The sequence below is a fragment of the Enhydra lutris genome, unplaced genomic scaffold (assembly GCF_002288905.1).
Source record: "Enhydra lutris kenyoni isolate GAN:26980312 unplaced genomic scaffold, ASM228890v2 scaffoldscaffold2, whole genome shotgun sequence".
NCBI classification, from domain to species: domain Eukaryota; kingdom Metazoa; phylum Chordata; class Mammalia; order Carnivora; family Mustelidae; genus Enhydra; species Enhydra lutris.
This window is the reverse complement of record NW_019154086.1, coordinates 58578397-58602693: the sequence shown is the minus strand read 5'-3', so window position 1 is coordinate 58602693 and position 24297 is coordinate 58578397. Positions and strand designations below refer to the sequence as shown.

Sequence of the window (24297 nt, the reverse complement as noted above, 5' to 3'; positions counted from 1 at the left end):
TTAATGTGTAATGTTTATATAGTATATGATATATGGTATAGACTATATGTATACACATATGCATATTATATATGTATTATATATAAAATCAATATATTTATATGTAAATATAATGTATTTTATACATGCATTATACATAAATATACACATAATGCATATATCTAAATACATAAAATCAGGGTAATTATCTTATAAATCACTCATATACATGTAAAGATTACCATAAATAACCAAGGACAACTGATAGGCAATAGCCCACAAACCCCCTATGGCTCAGGAATGAAAAAAGAATCTCTACACAAGGGTAAAGAGAAGCATAACTATTTATAGAAGGGGATAGGTGGTTTTCCATAAATAAAAGTATATATGACTATATCTGAAGATTAAAGAAAGGGAAAAAGTAGGGCAAATTATCATTCTGGATAATCTGGATGATTTTCATTTTGAATCAAAGTCTTAATAATCTGTCACCAGTTGTCAAATATTAGCAGCTAGACTAAAAACAGCTTTCATTTCATCAACACTGAGAATGAGGGAAACTTGCTTCCTTTTGTCCATGCTGAATACAGGGACATAATAGCAATACCCATTTGAAATCTGTAGGGTAGCTTTGTTTGTCAATGGTAATTAATTTCTTGGCCGAGGATTTGTTCTTCATTATGAATAAAAACTATGGTTTTAATTGTGGGAATATTCAATTCAAAGCAAATTGGTGAGCAACTATTATGTTATAGGTATTTTTTGTTTGTTTTTTTCCAGGAAACTCTGAATGCCAGTTTTATGCCTGGATAATTGTAGCCTTTTTGGGGTTAGCTCTGGTTGTATCACTGATCTTCAATATTTCCCACTATGTGGAAAAGCAGCGACAAGGTAAGACATTTTGAAAAATAGCCAGATAGTACCAGCTTGAATAGAAACAAGTCACTGGAAAACCTACAGAAGAAGACAATTTTATGAAATGTCATGAAATAGGGTATTTTCATCTGTAGGAATCCTATATGATACTTTTTTTTCTACCCTTAGGTTTCTCTTAATTTAAAAATGCCATCATATTAGAATATAAACAGACTCCCAATCTTGGCTTTATCTCTGCCTTAACAAATATAGAGTAGGAAGGAATTGTCCTGGTAAAATGTAGTTTTCCTCCTCCAACTCAACAGCTCATGAAATTGTAGCCCCTTCTGCAGCAGCCATAAAAGCTCTCACTGATAGCTGATGTAAAGTGTGGAAACCCAAATCCTCAAGCTTCCATTCAAGCCTACTCAAACCCCTCAGCATCAGTCAGAGGCTCTGAAATACAGTTAGCTGGACTGGGATCAGAAGAAAAATGGCAAAGCAACAGGCTGACCCACAGGCTGACCCACTGACCACAAAGCAACACTCCTGGGGTCAGCTGTTCCTTTAAACAAGCTGGTCAGAAGTTTTAGCCCTGTGGCTTTCACCCTCATGAACATGACTGAAATAGTTCAATGCCCAGCGATGGCACAATCTTTGCACACCACTGGCATTCAATACAAGTGTGTTGGGTAGATGGATGGATGGATGGATTGATGGCTGGATGGATGGATAGATACGAAAGTCCAGCTATTTTGGGGAGCAGGACATTTCAGTGGTTATAATGATAGAAAAGAAAATGTCGATACATTTTAACAGATGAAAAGAAGTAAAACAAAGTTAATAAAATTGCATTAGACACATGACCAAGAAGAACTGCATGAAGCTAATTTAGACAATGGTTAGAATCTGGGAGAGTCCTTGATCCTCTTGGGATAACACAAATATAAAATATGAAGATGGTGTTACTGTCACACCTCTCAAAAAAGATGAGAGGCACTAGAAAGTGAAGCCGTATAGCTGAGGTCACATGTCTACTCAATAACAAAGTCAAGGATAAGGGTCCTGTCTAATTCTCTGTCCAAAGTGGTTCCCACCAGCACACGCTGCTTTTACATTGTGTACCAACTATCCTCGGCCAGAAACCCAACACTCCTTTAGGATCTCTATTACATCATTTCTAAGCCTGAAATGCCAGGCAGGCAATGCTTTTTCATTAGCAATGATTTCAATAATTCTTTTTTTTTAATTTTTATTTTTTTATTAACATATAATGTATTATTAGCCCCACAGGTACAGGTCTGTGAATCGCCAGGTTTACACACTTCACAGCACTCACCATAGCACATACCTTTATCAATGTCCATAACCCAATTAATAATTCTTTTTTAAATCAAATGTTTTTTGAAACAAATTTCATAAGTCAGATGCATGAATGACCCATCCTCTAACATTTTTGAAAAAGGCTTCCGTCATAGGAAAAAATGAGCTAAGAGCAGCACTTTTCTTTATATAATAGCTTAAAATGGCTATATTTTAATTTCTCCACTAGGATATTTTATGAATGCAGATAATACTGTCACTTGTATTAGAAAAAGGTGAATTGAGGGGGATCTGGATGGCTCCATCAGTTAAACATCTGACTTCAGCTCAGGTCATGATCCCAGGGTCCTGGGATCAAGTTTCACCTCAGGCTCCCTGCTTAGTGGGGAACCTCCTTTTTCCCTCTCCCTGTGTCCCTCCCCTTGCTTGTGCTCTCTCTCTCTCAAATAAATAAATAAAATCCTTTAAAAAAGAAAAAGGTGAATTGAGAGCTATAGAGTTGAAATAATTTAGGACGGAGGCCAGGACAAGAATACCATGTGAACTAATACTTCACTCTCTGTTGATTTTGGTGCAGGTCTCTGGAGTCTCCGGTCCCTGTGTGGGACCAAGGAACAAGTGTTCTTCTCAGTTCTCATTTTTTTGGTAGTTTGTGCTTTGGAATTTATTTATCCATATTCATACCATTTGCCACCATATGGACCCCTTTTGGGAGTTGTTCTCTTATAACGGTTAGTTGACCACTACCAAAAGACAGTAGACTAACTTTTTAAGAAAGAAAACAAGGAATAAAGGAAAGGAGGAAGGGAGGAAGGGAAAGAGAAAGTCTTTTTCTTAAAAAAAAACCAACAGATTTTTTTTTTTTTTCATTTCAATTGTACAAACCATGTCTCAGGCGTGTCACAAATTACTTTGTCTAAAAGCAGTATGGTGGGAAATAACATTAAAAAAACAGGAAATAGTCAATTATATTCATTGTTCTATTTTTAAAAATTAATTTTGATTCTCTCAGTTTGTTTTTAACATCATGGCTTTTGAAGTCAAGTGCCATTAATTAGAATGTTGCTTTCAATATATACCTGGGAGACGTCTTGTACCAGAAACATAGTTTCTCATAGTTTCCTTGCCTACAAAATGTGGAAAACACTGTTCAGACCAAGGGTTCTTATAAGACTTCTAGAGATCCCTCAGCATCGTGCTGGGGACTGAGGAGGTCAGTCTTGTTCAGGGCACAGCCCACAACACCACTCTCGGTGGCCCCAGTGCCTCCTTTCCTCCTTCCACTCGTATTTGTGAAGAGCTTGCTCTAACTATATCTTTCCCCATTTAATTTTAGTGTCAGGTTCAGGGAACGTTAGTTCCTCTGACTCCTCACTCCTAGAGAGAGGAGAGATCTCTCTAGAGGACCTAGAGGATACATCTCTGTATTCTCTAGGTCCTCTTCTCTAGAGGACCTAGAGGATACATCTCTGTATTCTCTAGGTCCTCTCCAGCTCCCATGTCACTTCCTGCCCCATGTCTATATCATTTAACGTGTCCATGCAATAACCTGAGCTTTAGCAATGACGCTGTGTCCATTGAAGTCCTGCACAGATGCCTTTTAGAGCATTTTCCATAGGCTTTCATAGACGGTTCTAACCGTTAAGTCTACTGCAAATTATTTTATTTAAGCAATAACATGCCAGGGTCTTGCATTTTATTAGCGTGCAAACCTCAGATTAGCCTTGCAGCAGTGCTCATGGATGCCAAAATGCCCTTCATTCTCATCCCACCTCACCATTTTCTCACTGCAACCTTCTCCTAACTGCCCCAGCTTCTCCTGACGTCTTTCCGCTAGCATCAGTAATAAATGTCACCCTTTGCTAGTCCACATGAGCAAGTATCGCACTGTCTTGTCTTTCTCACACGAAGGCTACAGGTCGCTCTAGGGTTAGCTCTGCAAGCTGACTTCTGTCCTGTCCTGCTAAAGCCTCCTCCCGGCTTGCTTTGTCGTAGGCAGAGGAGATTCGATGACATTAGCCAGCTTTTCTGCCACTTGGTGTGCTATTATTTGTGGCTAAGAAACTTGAAAGATAGGACTCCACCTATGGCGAACAGTGAGTGAATAAGTTGTGCTGGTGTATTAAATGACTTACGAAACAAAATCTCCATCCCAGCAACAACGCAGTATCTCCCCATTCAATCAGATAGACATGATAAGCCTCTCCTTGATGTTTTCTACAGCAGTGCTAGCTAGGTAAAAGCTTTGTAATGGAGTTCTCCCTTCCCCCAAAATAAACCTTACATTTTTAGGTGATTCTTTGTCTGTTCTTTAGGAGGATTATATTTATTTCTTTTTCTGCTAGGAAGGTATTAGCTTTGTCCTCCTTTAAATCCAAAAAATTTTCTTTATCCAACCTTTCTTCTCTGTTTTGAGAAGAAGGATAAGTAAGTGTATGGTTTGCTCATACATCAAAGTCTTATCAGTACATCTCCTATTCACTAGAAAATTATGGCACATTTTTCACATTTTCACATTAAGAATGTATCAAAAAATGTTATTATGGAGTTTGGGCCATGTGCTGTTTTTCTTGTTATGTATTGCACATGGAAGAGTAAACACTATAAAGGAGAAAACATAAAAGCAAATGTTTGCTTACCTGCTCTCAACCATGAACCTGACCGCAAGTTGTCTGTATCTGAATCACAGAGAGGATTGTGAAAACTCACCCACCTCTTCTCACACAGAATCTTGCAAATGTAACTGCTTCATAGCAACATAAAAACTGCTTTTAGTTTTACTAAATATCATTGAGGTTATGGACATTGGGGAAGGTATGTGCTATGGTGAGTGCTGTGAAGTGTGTAAACCTGGCGATTCACAGACCTGTACCCCTGGGGCTAATAATACATTATATGTTAATAAAAAAAATTTTTAAAATATCATTGAGTTGATTAGGTAGCTTCTAAATCATGCCATTTATTTGTAAATAAACTTATAAGCCTTCATGAACAAGCCAACGCTCTTCAGGAGACTAAGCTTGCTGACCTTTCTCCTTGGTCCAACCTCTAAACTTTTGATTACCACTCCTCTATTTAAAGAAATCATATGCTACCACACTTCTTACCATAAGAAGGAACTTACTGAAACCATACGAGTACAGACTGTCCAGCTTCAGATTATACATTTAAATTCTAAGAGGAGTACAGAAGGTGGTGACCTTGAATGTTTTAAGAACACTTTCAGGCTACAGTTTTAAGAACGCTGATTGGTCTTGGTGCATAATGTCCTTTTCCCAATACTTATTTTCTTCCTCACACTGTTTTAGCTTCTTTTCTTCCATGTAAGCATCACATCATTAAATCATAATCCTTCATAGAGTTGCTTCTGTTTCCTTTTTCTCCACAAAGCTTTTTGGTCCAAGCCTTGTTTTCCTTCTCTCTACTGATAACACATCCAACAACATTTTCTTTCCATAAAGCTATCCTTTTAGAGGTGCCTGGGTGGCTCAGTGGGTTAAAGCTTCTGCCTTCGGCTCAGGTCGTGATCTCAGGGTCCTGGGATTGAGCCCTGCATTGGGCTCTCTGCTCACAGGGAGCCTGCTTACCCCCCTCCCCCGCCCCCGCTCTCTGCCTGCCTCTCTGCCTGCCTCTCTGCCTACTTCTGATCCCTCTTTGTCAAATAAATAAATAAAATCTTAAAAAAATAAAATAAAAGCTATCCTTTTACGTATCACATTCGTGTACCTTCCAGACACCAACATTCACACTCCAAGCACTCCCAGCTGGAAAATCCACATTATCTTTAGAAAATATTAGTCTGTATATGGAAACATTTGACCCTATGCCTATTTTTTTTCTTATTCTCTGTAAGTAATATCATTATTTTTGTTTTCAAATTCTTTATTTTTTATCTTTTCATTTAACACTCACTTGGTGACAATCCTCTTGCCAGAAGTGAGATTTGGTCATTGCACTACAAATCCAGCTTTACTTATAAATCTTGTAAATAGCATTTTAATTGTATCAGCTTGTTTTCAGCTACTCCATTTAATGAAGAGACTCTATTCCAATCAGCACAATAAAATTGTGGCTGAAAATGTGATTGAATTTAGAATGTATAATATTGAAAATCAGCTTTGTCATTTTCCAAAGTGTTTTTAGCAAAAATTATTTCATTCATCTTCCGTATCTACTCACATGCTATAGGCATTATTATCTCTACTTTATAGGTAAAGTGAGCATCAGAGTTTTAAAATGATTTGCATATTGTCACATGTAAAATGCATTGAAGATCTGCTACCCAAATCAAAATCTTGCGATATCTCAACCTGAATCTTTTCCATAATACATTAGGTTACAGTTTGACTAAATTCTTGTATATATATTTTAATTCTTCTGAATACACTAAGACATGTCTGTTTCATCCTCCAACATAATGATTTTAATAATTTGTTCCAATAATGTTTCTCTGCTAGTGACCCTTCTGGAGAATACTTCATCTTGGTCACATATAAATTTAACTAAAAATAATCTTTCTAGTTGTTTGGTGACTAATTCAGTCATTTGAGATATTTTTGCTAGTTCCTTACCAACACAATATTTTTTATATGTGAAAACTGAAAGATCACCCTTTGGTTACTATTTTCTCTGTGTTATTCCCAGAGACTTAGATAATAATGGGCTTCATTTTTACAGAAATATCTTTTGCAAGATTTTGCTATTCAATGTCACGTTGAATAATACACAGTCAAAATATAATAAGTATCATAATATACACATCCATTGATTTCAATATCTAAGAAAATTTATTGATGAACAGATACAGACTTCTTCATAATATTGAGCTTAATTATTAAAATTGTGCTCTAAATTCCCCCTATTTTCTCTCAATAATTCATTAGGAATCTATTGCTTTTCACTAAAAAGATTCTTAAAACTTTTTTTAAGTTTGAATATAAATATTTAATTTTTTTAAATTTAATTTTATTTTTTTTCAGTGTTCCAAAATTCATTGTTTATGCACCTCACCCAGTGCTCCATGTAATACGTGCCTTCCTTAATACCACACTAGGCTCACCCAACCCCCAACACCTCTCCCCTCCAAAACCCTGTTTGTTTCTCAGTCCACAGTCTCTCATTGTTTGTCTCCCTCTCCGATTTCCCCCACCTTACTTCTCTCCATCTCCCAGTGTCCTCTGTGTTATTCCTTATGCTTCACAAGTAAGTAAAATCATACGATAATTAACTCTCTCTGCTTAACTTATTTCACTCAGCATAATCTCTTCCAGTCCCATCCATGTTGATATAAAAGTTGGGTATTCATCCCTTCTGATGGAAGCATAATACTCCATTGTATATATGGACCATATCGTCTTTATCCATTCATCCATAAAATCTATCTATGAGAAACCTCCAGCAAATATCATCCTTAATGGGGAAAAGCTGACAGCCTTCCCTTTGAGATCAGGAACACAACAGAGATGTCCACTCTCACCACTGTTATTCGACATGTATTAGAATCCTAGCAATAGCAATCAGACGACAAAAAGAAAAAAAAAGGTATTCTAATTGGCAAAGAAGAAGTCAAACTCTCTCTCTTCGCAGATGACATGATACTTTATATGGAAAACCCAAAAGACCCCACCCCCAAACTACTAGAACTCATACAGTAATTCAGTAATGTGGCAGGATACAAAAATCAATGTACAGAAATCAGTTGCTTTCTTACACACCAATGATGAAAATATAGAAAGGGAAGTTAGAAAATAGATTCCATTTACTATAGCACCAAAAACCATAAGATACCTGATAAGATACCTGGGAATACACCTAATCAAAGAGGTAAAGGATCTGTACTGGAGGAACTGCAGAACACTCATGAAAGAAATTGAAGAAGATACAAAAAGATGGGAAAACATTCCATGCTCATGGATCGGAAGAATAAACATTGTTAAAATGTCTATACTGACTAGAGCCACCTATACTTTCAATGCCATCCCAATCAAAATTCCACTGGCATTTTTCAAAGTCCTGAAACAAACGATCCTAAAATTTTTGTGGAACCAGAAGAGACCCTGAATTGCTAAGGGAATGTTGAAAAAGAAAAACAAAGCTGGGGGCATCATGTTGCCTGATTTCAAGCTTTACTACAAAGCTGTGATCACCAAGACAACATGGTACTGGCACAAAAACAGACACATAGATCAGTGGAACAGAGTAGACAGCCCAGATATGGACCCTCAACTCTATGGTCAAATAATCTTTGACAGGGGCGCCTGGGTGGCTCAGTGGGTTAAAGCCTCTGCCTTCGGCTCAGGTCATGATCCCAGGGTCCTGGGATCGAGCCCCGCATCGGGCTCTCTGCTCAGCGGAGAGCCTGCTTCCTCCTCTCTCTGCCTGCCTCTCTGCCTCTGCCTACTTGTGATCGCTGTCTGTCAAATAAATAAATAAATAAAAAATAATAATCTTTGACAAAGCAGGAAAAGATATCCAGTGGAAAAAAGACAGTCTCTTCGATAAATGGTGCTGGGAAAATTGAACAGCTATGTGTAGAAGAATGAAACTCAGCCATTCTCTTACACCATACACAAAGATAAACTCAAAATGGATAAAAGACCTCATGTGAGGCAGCAATCTATCAAAATCCTAGAGGAGAAGAACATAGGCAGTAACCTCTTCGACATTGGCCACTTTAAGACATGTCTCCAAAGGCAAAGGAAACAAAAGCGAAAATGAACTTTTGGGACTTCATCAAGATCAAAAGTTTCTGCACAGCAAAGGAAACAGTCAACGAAACAAAGAGGCAACCCACGAAATGGGAGAAAATATTTGCAAATGACGCTACAGACAAAGGGCTGATATCCAAGATCTATAAAGAACTCCTCAAACTCAACATGCACAAAACAGATAATCACATCAAAAAGTGAATAAAAATATTTAATTTGAAGCAAGAATACTTTCTTTTACTTGCCTTTGAACCACCAGCTTCAAGGTTCAGCAGTGGGTTACTATCTGAGACTTGGTACAGAATTTTTTCATGGTTTTATGATCCTACATCAGATCTCTGGTCAGTATGGTTACTGCATACCAGCATACAGTTTCTTTTAAAAGCCAATCAATGTTTTGATTATTTTTAGACTGTGTTCCCAACTTTTTCCAGATCTCTTCTCCCTAGAATGTCATCTCTCCTTACCTCTATTTGCCATGTAGATGAGATAAAAATCACAACCAGAGAAACTTCCTGAACATAATTTTCATGTTGTTGTTCACATGACAAGAAGTGTTAACAGACACTTCAAATATAGATAAATAAATAAGCCTTTTAGGATTTGTTTCATTTTGTGTTTTTGTTTTCATTCATCTGTTTGTTTTGGGTAAGGAAGAAAAGCTTATTCAAATCAGCAAAAGCAAAGAGGGAAATCTGACTGAAGGAAACAGAGGTGTTTCATGAAGTGCGAAGGCAGAAAGGACAATATGTCCCACTCATGATGGACTGTCCCACAGCAAAGGCACTAGTAGAGTTCCCCATATTTATAGCTTGGTTTTTCCCACCCATAAAATGGCCACACATCCAGGCCCTATATCACCTCTAAGCTGTGCTTGTGTTTCCATCTCAAATTATCAAGAGAGAATATATGATTGGGCCAAATCACAGAAGATCTTTATGTCTGGTGGTGGTGGCCAAGTGCCTTGATTTAAGATATCAACTGACTCTGAAGCTAAGCTCTCCTCACAACATTCTCTAGAAGATTTAAATGTATGTCAATATTTCTTTTAACTTGACTATTTTTAATATCTTTCAGATAACATGTACAGGTACCCTGAAGACTACATTCCCAGGTATGTATAAAATAAGTTATGTATTATGATTCCCAAGTAATAAGGGGGCGTAACAAATGTTATATTACTTATAGGTTTGGCTCAGGGATGTCACGTTTGGGTAAAAATAAAATTAAAAGTGAGCTTTAATTACTGTTATTTCTCTCTGAAGATCAAAAGCTATAATGTTATTATCTTCCTTAGTGACTTACTTATCCTGAGTCAGTAAGAGAGCTGGTTAAGGGACAAAATGAGACTCTAACCTAGTATTTACAGAATTCTTGTCAATTTCAGATGGATATATCCTAGATTATGAATCAGATCAGATTGTAAGAATGTAGTCTAATTATACATGGAATTGTGGGGCCCTTAAGAAGCCAGGGTGGAAAAGAAGTGTGGCAATACTAATAAAATTTAAGATATGTATACATACATACTTAGATAAGGATGCTTTGTGCTAATGCTGTTGTTAAGATTAATGTCAATCAATGGGGAAATGTGATAAATCAACCCTAAAATAATATATGGATACAGATATAGTGTATTCTCTTTAATACCTGTTAACTGAATTGCAGAGAAATTTGTATGACTTTTTTTTAACAAAAGAAGGTTTATGGCATAAATCATAGCAAAGAATTTTCATTTTCTTTCACAGTATATTCTGACCCAAATGTGTTATTAGATTGGAGATTTCTCCTTTAGGATGAAAACACATCTAAATATAGAGAATTTCCTAGAGGACTCTTCAAGACCTTTCTGAAATGGTAGGCTAAAAGGCAGAAAGGTCTTTCACAAACACAGAGCTTTCTCACTGGGTAGGATAAGATTATAAGCTTTCTGTTAGCCTCTAAAAGGTCTTTTTAAAATTTTTCTCCATGTGGAAATATCTCTGTCAGATTCAGGATGTAGGCTGCAGGCAGATTCACACAAAAAAGAAAATCTTTATTTTTGCGATGTATCATTGAATTCTATAACAAGATAATCTTCAATGCATTATCTCGTATCAAGAGAGATTTGCTGATTTGGTTAAAACAAACAACATAACAAAGAAAATCCTCTATGGATTTTCCACGTAGAAGTTAATCTCTCGGACAATTGATTTGATACTTGTTATTTGAGAGGCAATTAAGATGCAATGTGATAGAAAGTTTAGTGATTTGATCAATCTGCTAAAGAATGGGTTGGTACTCTTGGGTTGGAATGGCAAGAGTCAGGAGGGAAAATTGGTAAAATACCCATCTCATAGCAAGCAGGCTCTTACTTATAGGGCAAGTATGGAAAAGAAATTGGTTCTTTTATAACATTCGTTCATTCAATAAGTATTCGTTCAACACATAGGAGTTGTGCTAGACAAGAGATGCAAAGATGGAAACATGCAGATTACTAAATCGTGGATTTAGCAATCTGTTGTCTATTGTAATAAATCTCAATTTAGGCATAATTTGAATATAAAATGCAGATTTTATCTATAACAAGAGGCTGGCATGTTAATTATGTATGTACTTCACAGTTTGTCTATTTCTGACTATGTATTTAGGGAGCTAACTTCACCTTTGTAGGAAGGACGTGGAGACTCTAGGAGATAACAAATGTGAAACTATTTCCAGCCATTAAAACTTCAACATTAAATCAGCACGTGGAAATAAAGGCTATTTCTTAGGTAGAAGGTAGAAGTAGAAGTAAAATTAGTGATGCCCCTCAGTTCTTAGGTGGTTTGAGGCTATGGCTCCCCATTGAACCCTCTCTCTGCCCCTACTCAACATTGGTTTAGGTAGGAACCCATGCCTCTCTGATCTTATCTTCCTGTTTCCCCAAAACCCTGCCCTTCCTGCGCTGTAGGTCAAAAATGTGATCACTTGAAGGACAATGTAGCATCTATATGTAACAGAAAGTCAGGTACATACTCCCTGGGATTTACCCCTGGACCACTTTATTTTTCCTTTAAAACAAAATTCTAGGGGTGCCTGGGTAGCTCAGGTGGTTAAGTGTCTGCCTTCTCAGATCATGATCCCAGGGTCCTGGGATCAAGCTCCCAGTAGGGCTCCCTGCTCAGTGGGGAGCCTGCTTCTCCCTCTCCCTCTTTCCCTGCTTATGCTCTTTCTGTCAAATAAATAAAATCTTTTAAAAAATTATTTAAAAGATAAGTGTACACAATGCTGGTCTTTTGATCTGTGTTAGGAGGATAATACAGTGGGAATATTATGGATTTGAGATCTAGACAATTCTGGGTTTTAATTAAACTCTTGTAATTACTAGGCTTGTAATCTTAGCTAAATGAGCATTGCTGAATTTAAGTTGTATCATCTGAAAAATACAGATTATAATGTAATACTTCCCTTACAAAGCATAATTGATTAAAAAAAAAAAAGATACTGCTTTATCAGATGAAAATTAAAGTCTAAGAAAATTCCTGCCCACTTATTGTATGTTTATCCTCTAATTTAGGAAATCAGTTCAGGTTTACGACTACTTTAAATTTATCATGACTCCTCAGTTTCAGAGTCTCTCTCGAAAACCTTAGAACAGATTCCCAGCAGTTTTTACTTGTTCTGTTCCTGGGTGGCATTGAAAGGTGCTTTTATGGCAAGGCATAGCTCAGCCATTCTTCTACCTTAAGATGATTTCTTGGATTTCTGCAGCTCTGCAAGCTCCTTTCACTTCCCCTCTTTACTAATATACTAACCTAGTATCCTGGCCCAGACTTTTGGTCTCAATTGTCCTCCTCACCTGAGGATGTTTATGACAAGAGAAGTTTTTTGAAGAAAAAAAAAAAAAGATTTTATTTATTTATTTATTTGAGAGAGAGAAAGAGAGAGTACAAGCAAGGGGATGGGCAGAGGGAAAGGGAGAAGCAGACTACCTACTGAGCAGGAAGCCCTACTCAGAGCTTAATCCCAGGACCCTGGGATCATGACCTGAGCAGAATGCAGATGCTTAACCAACTGAGCCACCCAGGCGTCCCAACGAAAGAACTACTGTGTAGCCTTCCCAGACTTCTGAGACTTCCAAGTGGGTGCACAGATGAAGCCCTCACTATGATCACTGCCATGCTTATGACCAAAATAGCTCCAAGTTTTCCAGCCTTTTGTTTATTTGTTTTAATGTAGAAGCTCCATCCCTGTGTGACTGCAAGATGTCCAGTCCCTTCTTAAGTATTGTTTCTTAAGAAACCTTGAGAAGTACAGATAGGTTCTAAATTGTCCAAATTGTCCAATTGTTCCAAATTGATAGGTTTCAATTGTCTTTTTGTCACTCCTAGTTCTGTTTCACTGCTCTCAGTGTCTTTGCCTTTATCTTTAGAATTCTTCATGCTGGTAGATATTGCTAGTCTCCTTTCCCCAAAACCTTGGCAAAAGACCCTTCTTTTTAAGTACTCCAAAGCACTGGCAATATAAGTGCCTTGTGTTTTATAGACTTTACAAAGAAGTGTATATACTAGAAGAAAATTGGAACACTGATAAAGAGAATAAAAATTTAGTATTAAGTAGTATTTGAAATCATTGCTCTGAGAGTCCATTAAGCATCCCTCACAGGGAACACCACTGGGTTCACTTCTTAGTCTCCAACCATACAAAACCAGTGCTGAGGTTTATACTCTTTCCCAGGACCAGGGGTCTGTATTTGGCCCTCTCACCCGAGGTTCAAGACACCTACACCCATGGTATGGTCCCTGCCAAAGAAAGCAAAAATTCAGTGAGCATGTACTCGGTGACACGTCCCACCAGCAACCTTCCCTTTTCTCTCCTGCATTATTGCTTTTTCTGTCCCTTTTTTATTATTCTCATCAATATGTAAGAGTGTCTTTTCACACCTGAAAAAAAGAAGGAAGGAAGGAGAGAAGGAAAAGGAGAGGAAAGAAAGAAAGGAAAAAAGAAAGCTTTCTTGATACTAGATTTCCTACACCTACCTCTCCTTTGCTCTGTACCCTTTATAGTAAAACATGAAAGTTCCATCTACATTCTGTCCATATTTGCTGGCTTCTCCTCTTCTCTTTTTTCTTGAACCTACTCTATAAAATTTTGTGCCTTCATTAATCTGCCAGCTCAGCTCTTGTCAAGGTCAACAGTGAAATCCACATGGCCAAATCTTAGTGTTTTCCTTTGCAGTCCACCTGCAGCATTTGACGCACTGACTCTCTCCTTGAAACACTTACTTCTCCAGGCTCTGGGTCCTCTCATCCCTAGTTTTCCTCCTCACCAGTGGTTCCTTGCCCTTTGCTGATTTCTGAACCTTTGACATCAGAGTGCCCAGGGCTCATCTAAAGAACCTCTTCTCTCTCTGTATATATACTCATTCCAGAATGTAGTTTGGTCTTTCCCTATGGCTTTAAATAACATTTATATACCAATGGAGCCCAAACACATATATCTGCCAATTTAAAGAAATACCTATTAAGCAAATCAAGGTAACATCAAAACCAATTTTTAACAGACCCCTCAGCTTGCTTTTTCCTCAATCTGACAGCTTTCCAGCCCCTTAAAATAGCTTTATTTTATAGAAATATCTTTCATTTTTCTTTGAATATTGGAACCCTACATTTATAATATAGAATTTCAGAATTGAAAAGAACAACAATGATTAAATAGTTTAATAAACTTGTTTTAAAAATAAGGAAATTGAAACTCACAATTTATGTCCAAAGTCACTCAGATAGAAGTAATGATTTTTTTAAAAATGAATTTACTTATTTAATCTACTTAGATAATGAAGTATTTAAGAGTTCACAATAAAATAATGATGAATTAAAAACTTTAAAAATAGGGACTAAGGAAAATATACCTGAAAGTAGAAAATAGTAAAAGATACAGTTAATATTATTTTAAGTTTTGGAGTGTCAGCAATTGTGCTTATTGGTCAGAGGGCCATTTCAGACATGTTCAGAGCAATGCACTCACCTCTGGGATGTGGACTTATTTATTAATCTATTTTTGATAGTAACTAATCTACATAAAACACTACCAAACATTGTGCTTAAAGTTTATTAGATATTTGCAATAGGCTGGAGCTATTTGGCATTGCTAAGTAAAATTTTATTTTTTAATTTGTTGGTTAGGCAACTGTTCCTTTATAATACTTTATTTGGGATGATTAATCATTTGAGACCTGCCTGTAGACACAGGGCACTGCATTATAAATCACATCTTATTTTCATTCATAGGGAATGAAGTGATATTCATTTTTTGGACATGATTTATCATTTGCAGGTTGTATCTGCTATCTATGTGAGCTAGGAAAATGGATGGATTGCCTTATTAAAAATTCTTCACATTTTGCTATTATATTCTCAGCATAGCCAGAGAAAAACCATGAATAGGGACAACTCCATATTCCAATATTAAGCTGTACCGAATTACTGATGAAAGGAAGGGTTACAGATGAGTTCCTTTGTTATCAGATAAGAGAAATACATACAAGCATCTGGACTTTTCAAGCCATTTCATACAAGTATCATTTGATCTGTTTTTTTTAAGGACACCTACTTACTATTTACATATACTTTGTCCTCTTTCAGAAGCATAGGGAGTACTATAGGTGTTATGCCTTGAGATCAGTGTTCTTTTTTCTTTTCATGCAATTCCCTCCAGCTCTTGCCAATCTGTAATCTCAAAGTTAAAGCAGTTGCTACTATTTTATGAAATGCTACTCTCACTGCCTGATATGTTCCTCTGTTCCCAGCCTGCCATTGTGAAGGCTGGTCACCAGGGCCATTGTCGTTGTGTGGTGGCAATGATAGGCTGTCCACTCTAATCCTAAAAGAATTTCTCAGATGAAGGTGTAAGGAAAATTAATCAAACATCAAAAGCAAATAGTATTCAGGGCTTTTGGACTAGACTTGCATTACAATCCTAGCTCTGCTAGTTACTGTCTTTGTCTTTGGACAGTTTAACTCTAGGAGTTGCAGATTCTTTATAGGCACAGTGGGAATTTAAAAACAAAGTATCTCAGAGTTGTTCTGTGTGCTGAATGAGCACTGGCATAAAGAAAAGCTTTCAGAATTGTTACTTATTGCTGGCGTTACACATAAGGCCAGGGAAAATATGTTAATCTATCTATCTGACTCTCAGACTTCCCACCTATAAAGTGGGAAGTAATATTTTTGCAGGATTTCCCTAGGACTTTGGTATAATGTATATAAAACATTTAGCATAGTATATGGATGTAATAGGTGATCAATCATTTTACAACATCTGGACGTCTGCCAAGCTGAGTCTACAATATCTCTTTGGCCTTGTATTTTTTTAAGCATCATTGTCAGTTAGTATTTAGATAGGAAACATAGTTTTAGGGGATTATTTGGAACGATATTCTGGGCAAGTAAACTGGCAGCACAATGTACGGTTAAAAGTACAGATAACCTCAGTTCTAGTCCCACCTCTGCCACTTACTAGCCTTCCGACCTTCAAATTATATGACTTCTCTGTGCCTCAAATTTCTTATATATATAATGAGAATGTGATAGTGCCTGTCTGGTCAGACTGTTGTTAGAATGGTATAAATGAATATAGAAAATGAAGGTCAAGTAGCATCTGACAAACATAAATGCTAAATAAGTATTTGCTGTTATTTCCTGAAAAATCCAAAACCACCTGTTCAAATGTATGCACACACACACACATGCATGTAGGAATTCATGTACTTTTGCATCCATTCACTTGTACATGAATATATCTACCTTGGTTGACTGAGGATAAACAAGAACGTGCAATCATATATTGAATTTAGCTGAGAAATTAGTTAAGAACTATGTGTAAGGTGGATTCTAATAAGATAAATTATCTTTCATTATTATAGAGAGGATGAGTATTATATTGAAGACACACCAATTTATGGTAACTTAGATGACATAGTCCCAGGTAAGTTGTATTTTTGCCGAAATTATATTTATCTATAAATTAATATCTCTCCCCTTAATTCCACACCATTTGAGGTAGCTTATTTCTGGTTGCAATCACATTTAAATATCCCAATGGCAATCATAGATTCAATAATGTTTAGTATATTATTTAGTATACATTTCCAAAGCTGCATATTATAAATTGTATTACAACATTCTGTCTTTCTATATTCTCCTCATTTTACTGTAGTAGAAATGTGAATACAAAAGACTATCACCATGAATTTTGACACACACAATTCTATGAAATAAAGCTATTTCTAGAACAGAAAATGGCTCAGGGAAACAGAGTCCTGCACTCTGTCTACAAAAGCAAATCTATAGTGAATAATCTGGAACAAGGAGCATGTTCTTTGGTTCCCCTTGTTTTAACTGCTCCTGTTAAGCAAAGAACCTAGGGCTACATCGATGGCAAGTGGGTAAAGAGAAGAGCTAAATCACCACAGACTAGGTTATACATTTTTTACTCTTAGGTAACAAGTACTTTTCAATTCCCAGCATCCCTTATTACTTGAAACATCCCAACCACCCCAAACAAAATGCCACTAAATTCCTTAAGGCAGACAATCATGATCTGATCCCAGAACTCTGATGAGAGAAGCCATGAGGCTAAATGCTAACACATTCATCCTTGCACCCTCAAGCGCTTCAATTCATTCATGAATGGGGGTTAACCAAGATTTCCAGAAATGGACTAAACTATCTGAATCTCTGTATATCAAATCTAAGCTATCTAAATCTCTGAATATGCAATTCTCCTAAAGTTAGGAATAACTAAAGGATTCAAAATTTTATTTAATTATTAAAAATGTATTTAATCTTTGTCTTCCCCTTCCTTTTAAAGTATCTTCTAATCTCTGTGCTCTGAGAAATCAGAACTATTTTTTAGGACTATCTCGTTAAACATAATTTACTCTTCTGCTTCACCCTGCAGAATCATTGTGCCCACATGTAATATTTGAGATTTCAATTCTTCTGTACTCTGGTGGTGCAAAGCCCACCACATCTGCAATTTCAGTATCTAAGGGGGGCATTGGTGCCACCCCACACATTCTGATCCAGTAATGTTTAGGAATAGGGTTTAGGAATTTACTAGTTGACAAATTTCCAGTAAGTCTAATGCACGTTTTCCATGGACCATACTTCAAAAAACATCACTCTGTTCTTTTCAGAAGGGGTTGAATGATTGATTATAAGATAACTTGCACTATAGTGAATATATCTTTTTTCCTATGGGATCAAATCAGTGCAATCCACATTTCTGCCAGGTGACTGGCCATCCTATGAGTCACTTTCTCTTTATCTTCTCCCTTTCAAACACACATATGTGGGGGAAGAACGGGATGGATGGTTTAATAAGCATGTTCCCACAGGATGAAATGACTTCAGGTCTGCCACTATTGGACACTGCACAAAACCCCTAAATACTTAGGACCAGCATTACAGAGCTCCAGACCCCCCAAAACAGCCTGTGCTGTCACTGATTTATGGGACAAAAAACAGGATCTAAACATTCTTTTTAAAAAATAGAGATGTTTAAATGCCTCTGAGTAAAACCTCTTGCTCATGGGGAAAATAACCAAATTGCAATCATCTGTGCATGTGCCCTGCACTCTGCCGCCATGACCTTTTGCAATCACACACAAATATAAGCAAACACATGGGATCTCTATATCATTCAAATGGAAACTGAAGTTGAGCCTGTCATGTCGTACAATGGCATAAATTAATATGATCTAGTCCTTACCCCTAGTGACCTTCTTTTGTCTTATTATTAACTCTCTGGGGTAAAAGACTTCTTCACATTCTGATCTGCAGAAAATGGTTTGTGCTTCCTCACTTTTTTGCGTCTCCACAAAAAAAGACAAGTCGAATGATTCTTGGGGGTTTCACATGTACAGCTAAGTATGGTTTGGGTCATGTATTTTTATTTGTGCCAGCATTTTTTATTTTTCTATTGTAAATCATGATCTTTTAAACCCCCAAGAACCAGTGGATGAAAATTGTTATGAACAAATGAAGGCTCGACCAGAGAGATGTACAAATAAACTGCAAGAAGTGACCCTGCCTGCACAGGTGAGTTTTGTTGTCTGTATTAAGGGTCAGGCTCAGCCTAGATCACAGCATGGCTCATGTTTCAAGAATCTAAGAGCAGCACATTCTGATTCGTATCCGAAGCTGAAGGCCAATTCAGTGTCAAGTTCTAGGACCTAAGCTCTAAAGGGAACCTCAAAGACAAATAAACAGTACTCAGAACCAAACTCAAAAAGTCCAAAGTGTATAGCATTACAAAGGCAATAGGTTAAAGGGAAAAATAGATTCTCTTCTTAATCAACTAAGCTTTTTCTTTCAGATTGAAAAAAAAAATTGGGTACATCACAAAGATAAACATGAAATTTTACACTTATATAATGCTCATAAGACCTTGGTATCAGGAATTTATGGGGGCAGGGGGAGAAGGGGAGAGGGAGGGAGAGAGAAAAAAAGAGAGAGAGAATGGGAGGGAGTGAGGGAGAGGAAGGCAGAGACACAGAGAGACAGTTCTTTAGTTAAAAGATAAATTAGCTAGATATAAAAGACCATATTTCTATTTTATAAGGCAACTGAGTATAAATTTTAACACAAGTTCTATGGCTATGGACTAATGGCAAGAGATTTTCACATATCTTATGTAGGGTTAGGGAGGACATAAATGTAAGCAGAAATATGTGAAGACCCTAGAAGAAATGGATAGTTTTTCCTTTTCCTACCACAATCAGTTCAACTTCCTCAGACATAGCACTGATTTTACCAGAAACCATTCATAATTTTTCATATGCATGCTGTTGACATGTTACAAATTTCTGTTAAAAGAGTTCTTTTTTCTTTCCCTTCTGGATCTTGTCCCCTCAATTATGTGTTCTCTTGCTATTCCCTAGAAATAGTCAGAGGGCCAGCCAGCATTTCCTACATGGTCGTTATGTGTCAGGCCTTGTCATATGTGTTTTACATGTATTATCATCTTGAGTTTTATGAAGGAAACAGCATTATTTCTCCCATTTGACAGAGGCTTGAGAAGGATGAAAAACTTACCCTAAAGCACTCAGGTACTAAGTAGAAAGAGAATCTAAACTTAGTCCTGCCTAACAGAAAAAATTTTCCTCCCTAAGATGGGTCACATCTTGAAAACTTCCCACTAAGATAGAATTTGTCTCCTTTCCTCTATATGAATCCACCAAGAAGTCAGAATTCTTGAAGTCTTTAAGAAACCAAGATGTGGTAAGGTTTAAACGGACTATGAAGTCACTTTCTGATGCACAAATCTGTCATCTGATGGTCCATTAATGGCAAAAAAAATTTTAGATAAAACGTATAAAAGGCTTCTAATACAAATTGCTAAATCCAATATAATAAAGAGAAAACCTCTTAGAGAAAGCTAAAATATAACCATACCATCTGAAATGTGAGATTCACAGCACCTTAATTGTAAAAGAGTTGAAAATTCATAATAAAAGTTGCTACTTATTACATATGAATTGTGGTGCATCTGGTTTTTACTCAAGTGGAAATTGTGCAAAGCTTAAAATGTCTTAAAAGTCTGCTATTTTATAAATTATGTATTTAAAGATACTTCTAAGGATATTACCCTTTATTCTATTACATCCTTCTCACAAATTTAGTTTCACAAATTAAACATAATTTCTTTATATTTGCTCAATTCCATTTTATTAGAATGATCATGATCATCAAAATCACTACCCAGTTTGCTACTACAAGACTTACTTTGGTCAATTACAAAAGCGCTCTATATTATGCAGAGAGCTTTATGGGTAAAGTGTCTGTTTGTTGGAAAAAGAAATCAGCTCCTTGCCCTTTAAAAATGATAGGCACAGTTCAGAAGTTGTAATTTCAATATCTACGTCTACCATTAACTAGGAAGAGTTCATCAGGAAACCTAATTAAGAAAATGAGTCCATAGAGTTCCTGTATCATAAAACAGAGGGACACAATTGTGAACTTATTCCTCTCCTCTTCATGTCCCAGTCTCCAACCAATCTCAACCTTTCCCTTCTATGTCAGAAGTATCCACTCTCCTTTTCCAAGCCAATAACAATTTATGCTCTTGATCATTTCCTCTACTGCTTTCAAGATCGTGCACCTTCAATTAATTGTCTCCATTTTCAATCTTTTCTTTAAAAAGAATCATTACTATTTACCTACCAATCTGCACAAATCATCCTAATACTTAAAAACAAAACAAACAAAACAACGAAATTTGACTTCTACCTGTGTTTCTCTCTGATTCTTAAGCTGATTCTTACTTTCCTTGACTGTTTTCATAGATACACATTCTTTTACTCCTGGCTATATTTTTTCCACCCATACACTCAGCTGAAACCACACTCCGGAAGTCACAAGTGACTTGTGTACAATCTGTGATCCTTTCTCAGGACTCACATTCTTTGAATTCTGCAGCACTTGATAAAGTTGACCAACTGTTGACCAAACATACATTATTTGAAATGCTTTTAGTTATAAGTACAGAAATAAAGATCTCTAAGTCCAGCCTAAAATGACCTCAAAGGGAACCTGGGGTCTGGCAGGCAAGAAGGAAATAATGGGGGAAGATGGAAAACTATAATTCTTGCCAGATGCCAGTCACAGAAATGGATATTGTCATCTTTATACTTCTGAATCTTTGTACTTTATACTTCTGAATCTCAAGAAATGTAGAAAAAGTGGGGACTTTTGTGGGTACCATCAAATGACCAGTAATTAAACATATGCAAAGTAGATTTTGAGATTCATTTAATTCCTTCCTATTATGCTTGTTCTGGTTTAACAAATTGGAGTATTGTCACTTGATGAAAGCAACACAGGGCAAGAGCTACCTAAGGTGAAGGCAGGGGGAGAGGCATGTAAGAGTCCATCTAAATGCTTGTGCATGGGATGCCTGGGTGGCTCAGTTGGTTAAGTGTCTGCCTTTAGCTTAGGTCATGATCCCGGGGCCCTGGGATCAAGTCCCACATCGGGCTCCTGCCTGATGCACAAGGAGGGAACCTGCTTGTGTGTGCACACTCTCTCTGACAAATAAGTAAATACATAAATAAAATTGTTTAAAAAATAAAATATTCATGTATATTTTGTGTATAAGAAACAAAAATACACACACAAAAGTTTCATCTAAGCATTTTTATACTCAAAAGTCTTGGTTGACTATTGTTTTTTGTTGTCATCCTACCTGACCAATTTGGCAAAACAAGGTAGCCAAAGCCCAGAAAACAGCTGCTTGTTTTTCACAGATCTTAGAAATTCCCAGCAGTCGTCCAAGAATGAGATAACAATGAAAAATGAACGTGACTTTCTTTTTAGGCAACCGAGGAAGGACAGATGCTCTATGCCTCACTGGATCACAGCTGTGGGGGGAAGAGCAGGATGCCCAAGAAGGAGAACGGTAATTTGTTAGACAAGGATGAAGATGGGCAGTTACACACAGGGGATGCCAGCCTTTCCAAGGTCACTTCGGTAAACAATTTCCCACTTGAGAGCCAGGAAATAGAGGAAAATGTTCATGATGATCCCATCCGATTGTTTGGATTGATTCGTGCGAAGAAAGAATCTATAAACTAGATGGACTGTGATCGAGCTCAATAATCCAGCTCTTACTGGAGATGTTAAAGCCAACAAAATCCCTATACGACACGACATGATTTGGGAGGGTGACGATCTACATCATTTGTTAGTGAGATGGTGGCTGACCTCTTATCCAGAGCTTATGTTCTTGCACACCAAACGTAATGCCATGAAAATCAGTTATTTGAATTTGCTTAACAAATGCCTAAGTCGCAAAATGTAAAATAAAATCAAGTCTGCACACGGAGCCTAATTATGGAGTCATAACTTCACCGACAATACTGAATACTCAGAGAAATAAAACAAACAAAACAAAAGTTTTAAGCACAAGTATATTCTAGAACACATTGAAAGAAAAATAAAAGCCACCTTTTAAAAAAATATTTCATCCTTTTTCATCCACGTAACATCCCTTAATTGAAAGAAATTTCTGATTGAAAGACATGGGACATTAAATACATTCCTACAAGAAGTGGAAGAATCTTCTTAAGAAGAATTGTTCCGAAATGGAAGTATCTTTATTGCTTTTAAAAATTATTATAAAGTTAGTGCATGCTCCCTATAACAATAGACAAATATACAAAAGAAGTTGGATATCACACTAGCCAGAGATAATTACAATGAGCAACTATCCATATATACAAGCATACATCAGTTTTCTTTCTTTTTTTCTTTTTTTTACCAAGAAAAGGGAGTGATTATTTTATACATATTATTTAAACTTTTTCCACTTAATATATTGGAGATTTATTTTCCTTATTTTTTTAACTATAACTAAATACAGTTATACATTATCATTTTAATGCCTGCATAGCATCTCATTGATGACTACATTAGAATTTATCCAAATAATTTGAAAGTACATTTAGCTCATTTCCAAGTTCTGTTTTTCACTTTTACAAATAATATTGCAGTGAGAATGCATCCCCACCGGTGCTTACACACTTACCTGACTTCTCAAGGCTAAATGCCTGGGAAAAGAACTGTTGCTTTAAAAGGTGTACATAGTGAGTCTCCATCGAATATGTTTCTAAAAGGTCAAGAGTTTGGTCAAGTTATGTGTCCAATTTAAATTCCTAAACTGCCCTCCAAAATGTTGTTTAAAAAAAATCTCTCTGTTATCTTTCCATTTGGAATAGGAGTTTAATTGGGTCTCAAGTCATCACTGACCAAGGAAAGTATACATGTGAGCTGTCCTGCCCTCTAACCACAGCCTAGTGGATTTTACTCATTCTTTCTTCAGTTCTTTGTTGAGTTCCTAGTGTAGCAGAGGCATTAAGTTAGAAGTCGTGTACAATGAGGGAAACAGAGGTAAAACAAGGTAGGCCCTGCTCCCATGGAGTTATAAATGGGTAGAAAAGATGAGTATCAGGTTAATAAAGTATCAGTACTAGTAAAAAATTATATAACTAAGAAAATATAAGAATGAGAAATAATGATGGAGAGAAGGGCATCTCTGAAGAGAACATTTTAGTTCTGAGAACTGACAATGAGGAGCCACCCATGTAAAGAGAGAGAGGAAGGAAGAGCATGTTGTGGAAGAACTCTGTCCATACTTGGAATTACCAACATCTGTCAGTAATTGTTTTCTGTTATGAACTGGCATAAAATTAAATGCCAGTGCTAAAGTAAAATCTCTGAAGTTGTCCACAATGCCATGAAAAAAAATCTAAAAACTCTTAATGTCTAAGGGCAGAAGAAAAGAATTGGGTTTCCAATTTTAGAGAAGAAGCATAAAAACATAAGAAATAATAAGTATATATCGACTTTAAATTTTCAAAATATTTGCTATTATACATTTGTGTTACATTTTTATACATACCATGATTTAG

General features: G+C 36.6%; 1 protein-coding gene across 1 annotated transcript in view; it reads left to right on the top strand.

The window, feature by feature from the left end:
- Nucleotides 1-23095, top strand: part of LOC111151112 (T-cell receptor-associated transmembrane adapter 1) — a 36225-nt gene extending 13130 nt beyond the window's left edge. The window contains exons 2-6 of the mRNA XM_022508898.1: nt 760-870; nt 9942-9978; nt 16750-16811; nt 18840-18928; nt 22205-23095. Of these exons, the coding sequence (XP_022364606.1) occupies nt 760-870; nt 9942-9978; nt 16750-16811; nt 18840-18928; nt 22205-22462 (557 nt within the window). The 3' untranslated portion in view covers nt 22463-23095. The remainder of the gene's footprint in view (nt 1-759; nt 871-9941; nt 9979-16749; nt 16812-18839; nt 18929-22204) is intronic.
- The last annotated feature ends 1202 nt before the right edge of the window (nt 23096-24297 follow it).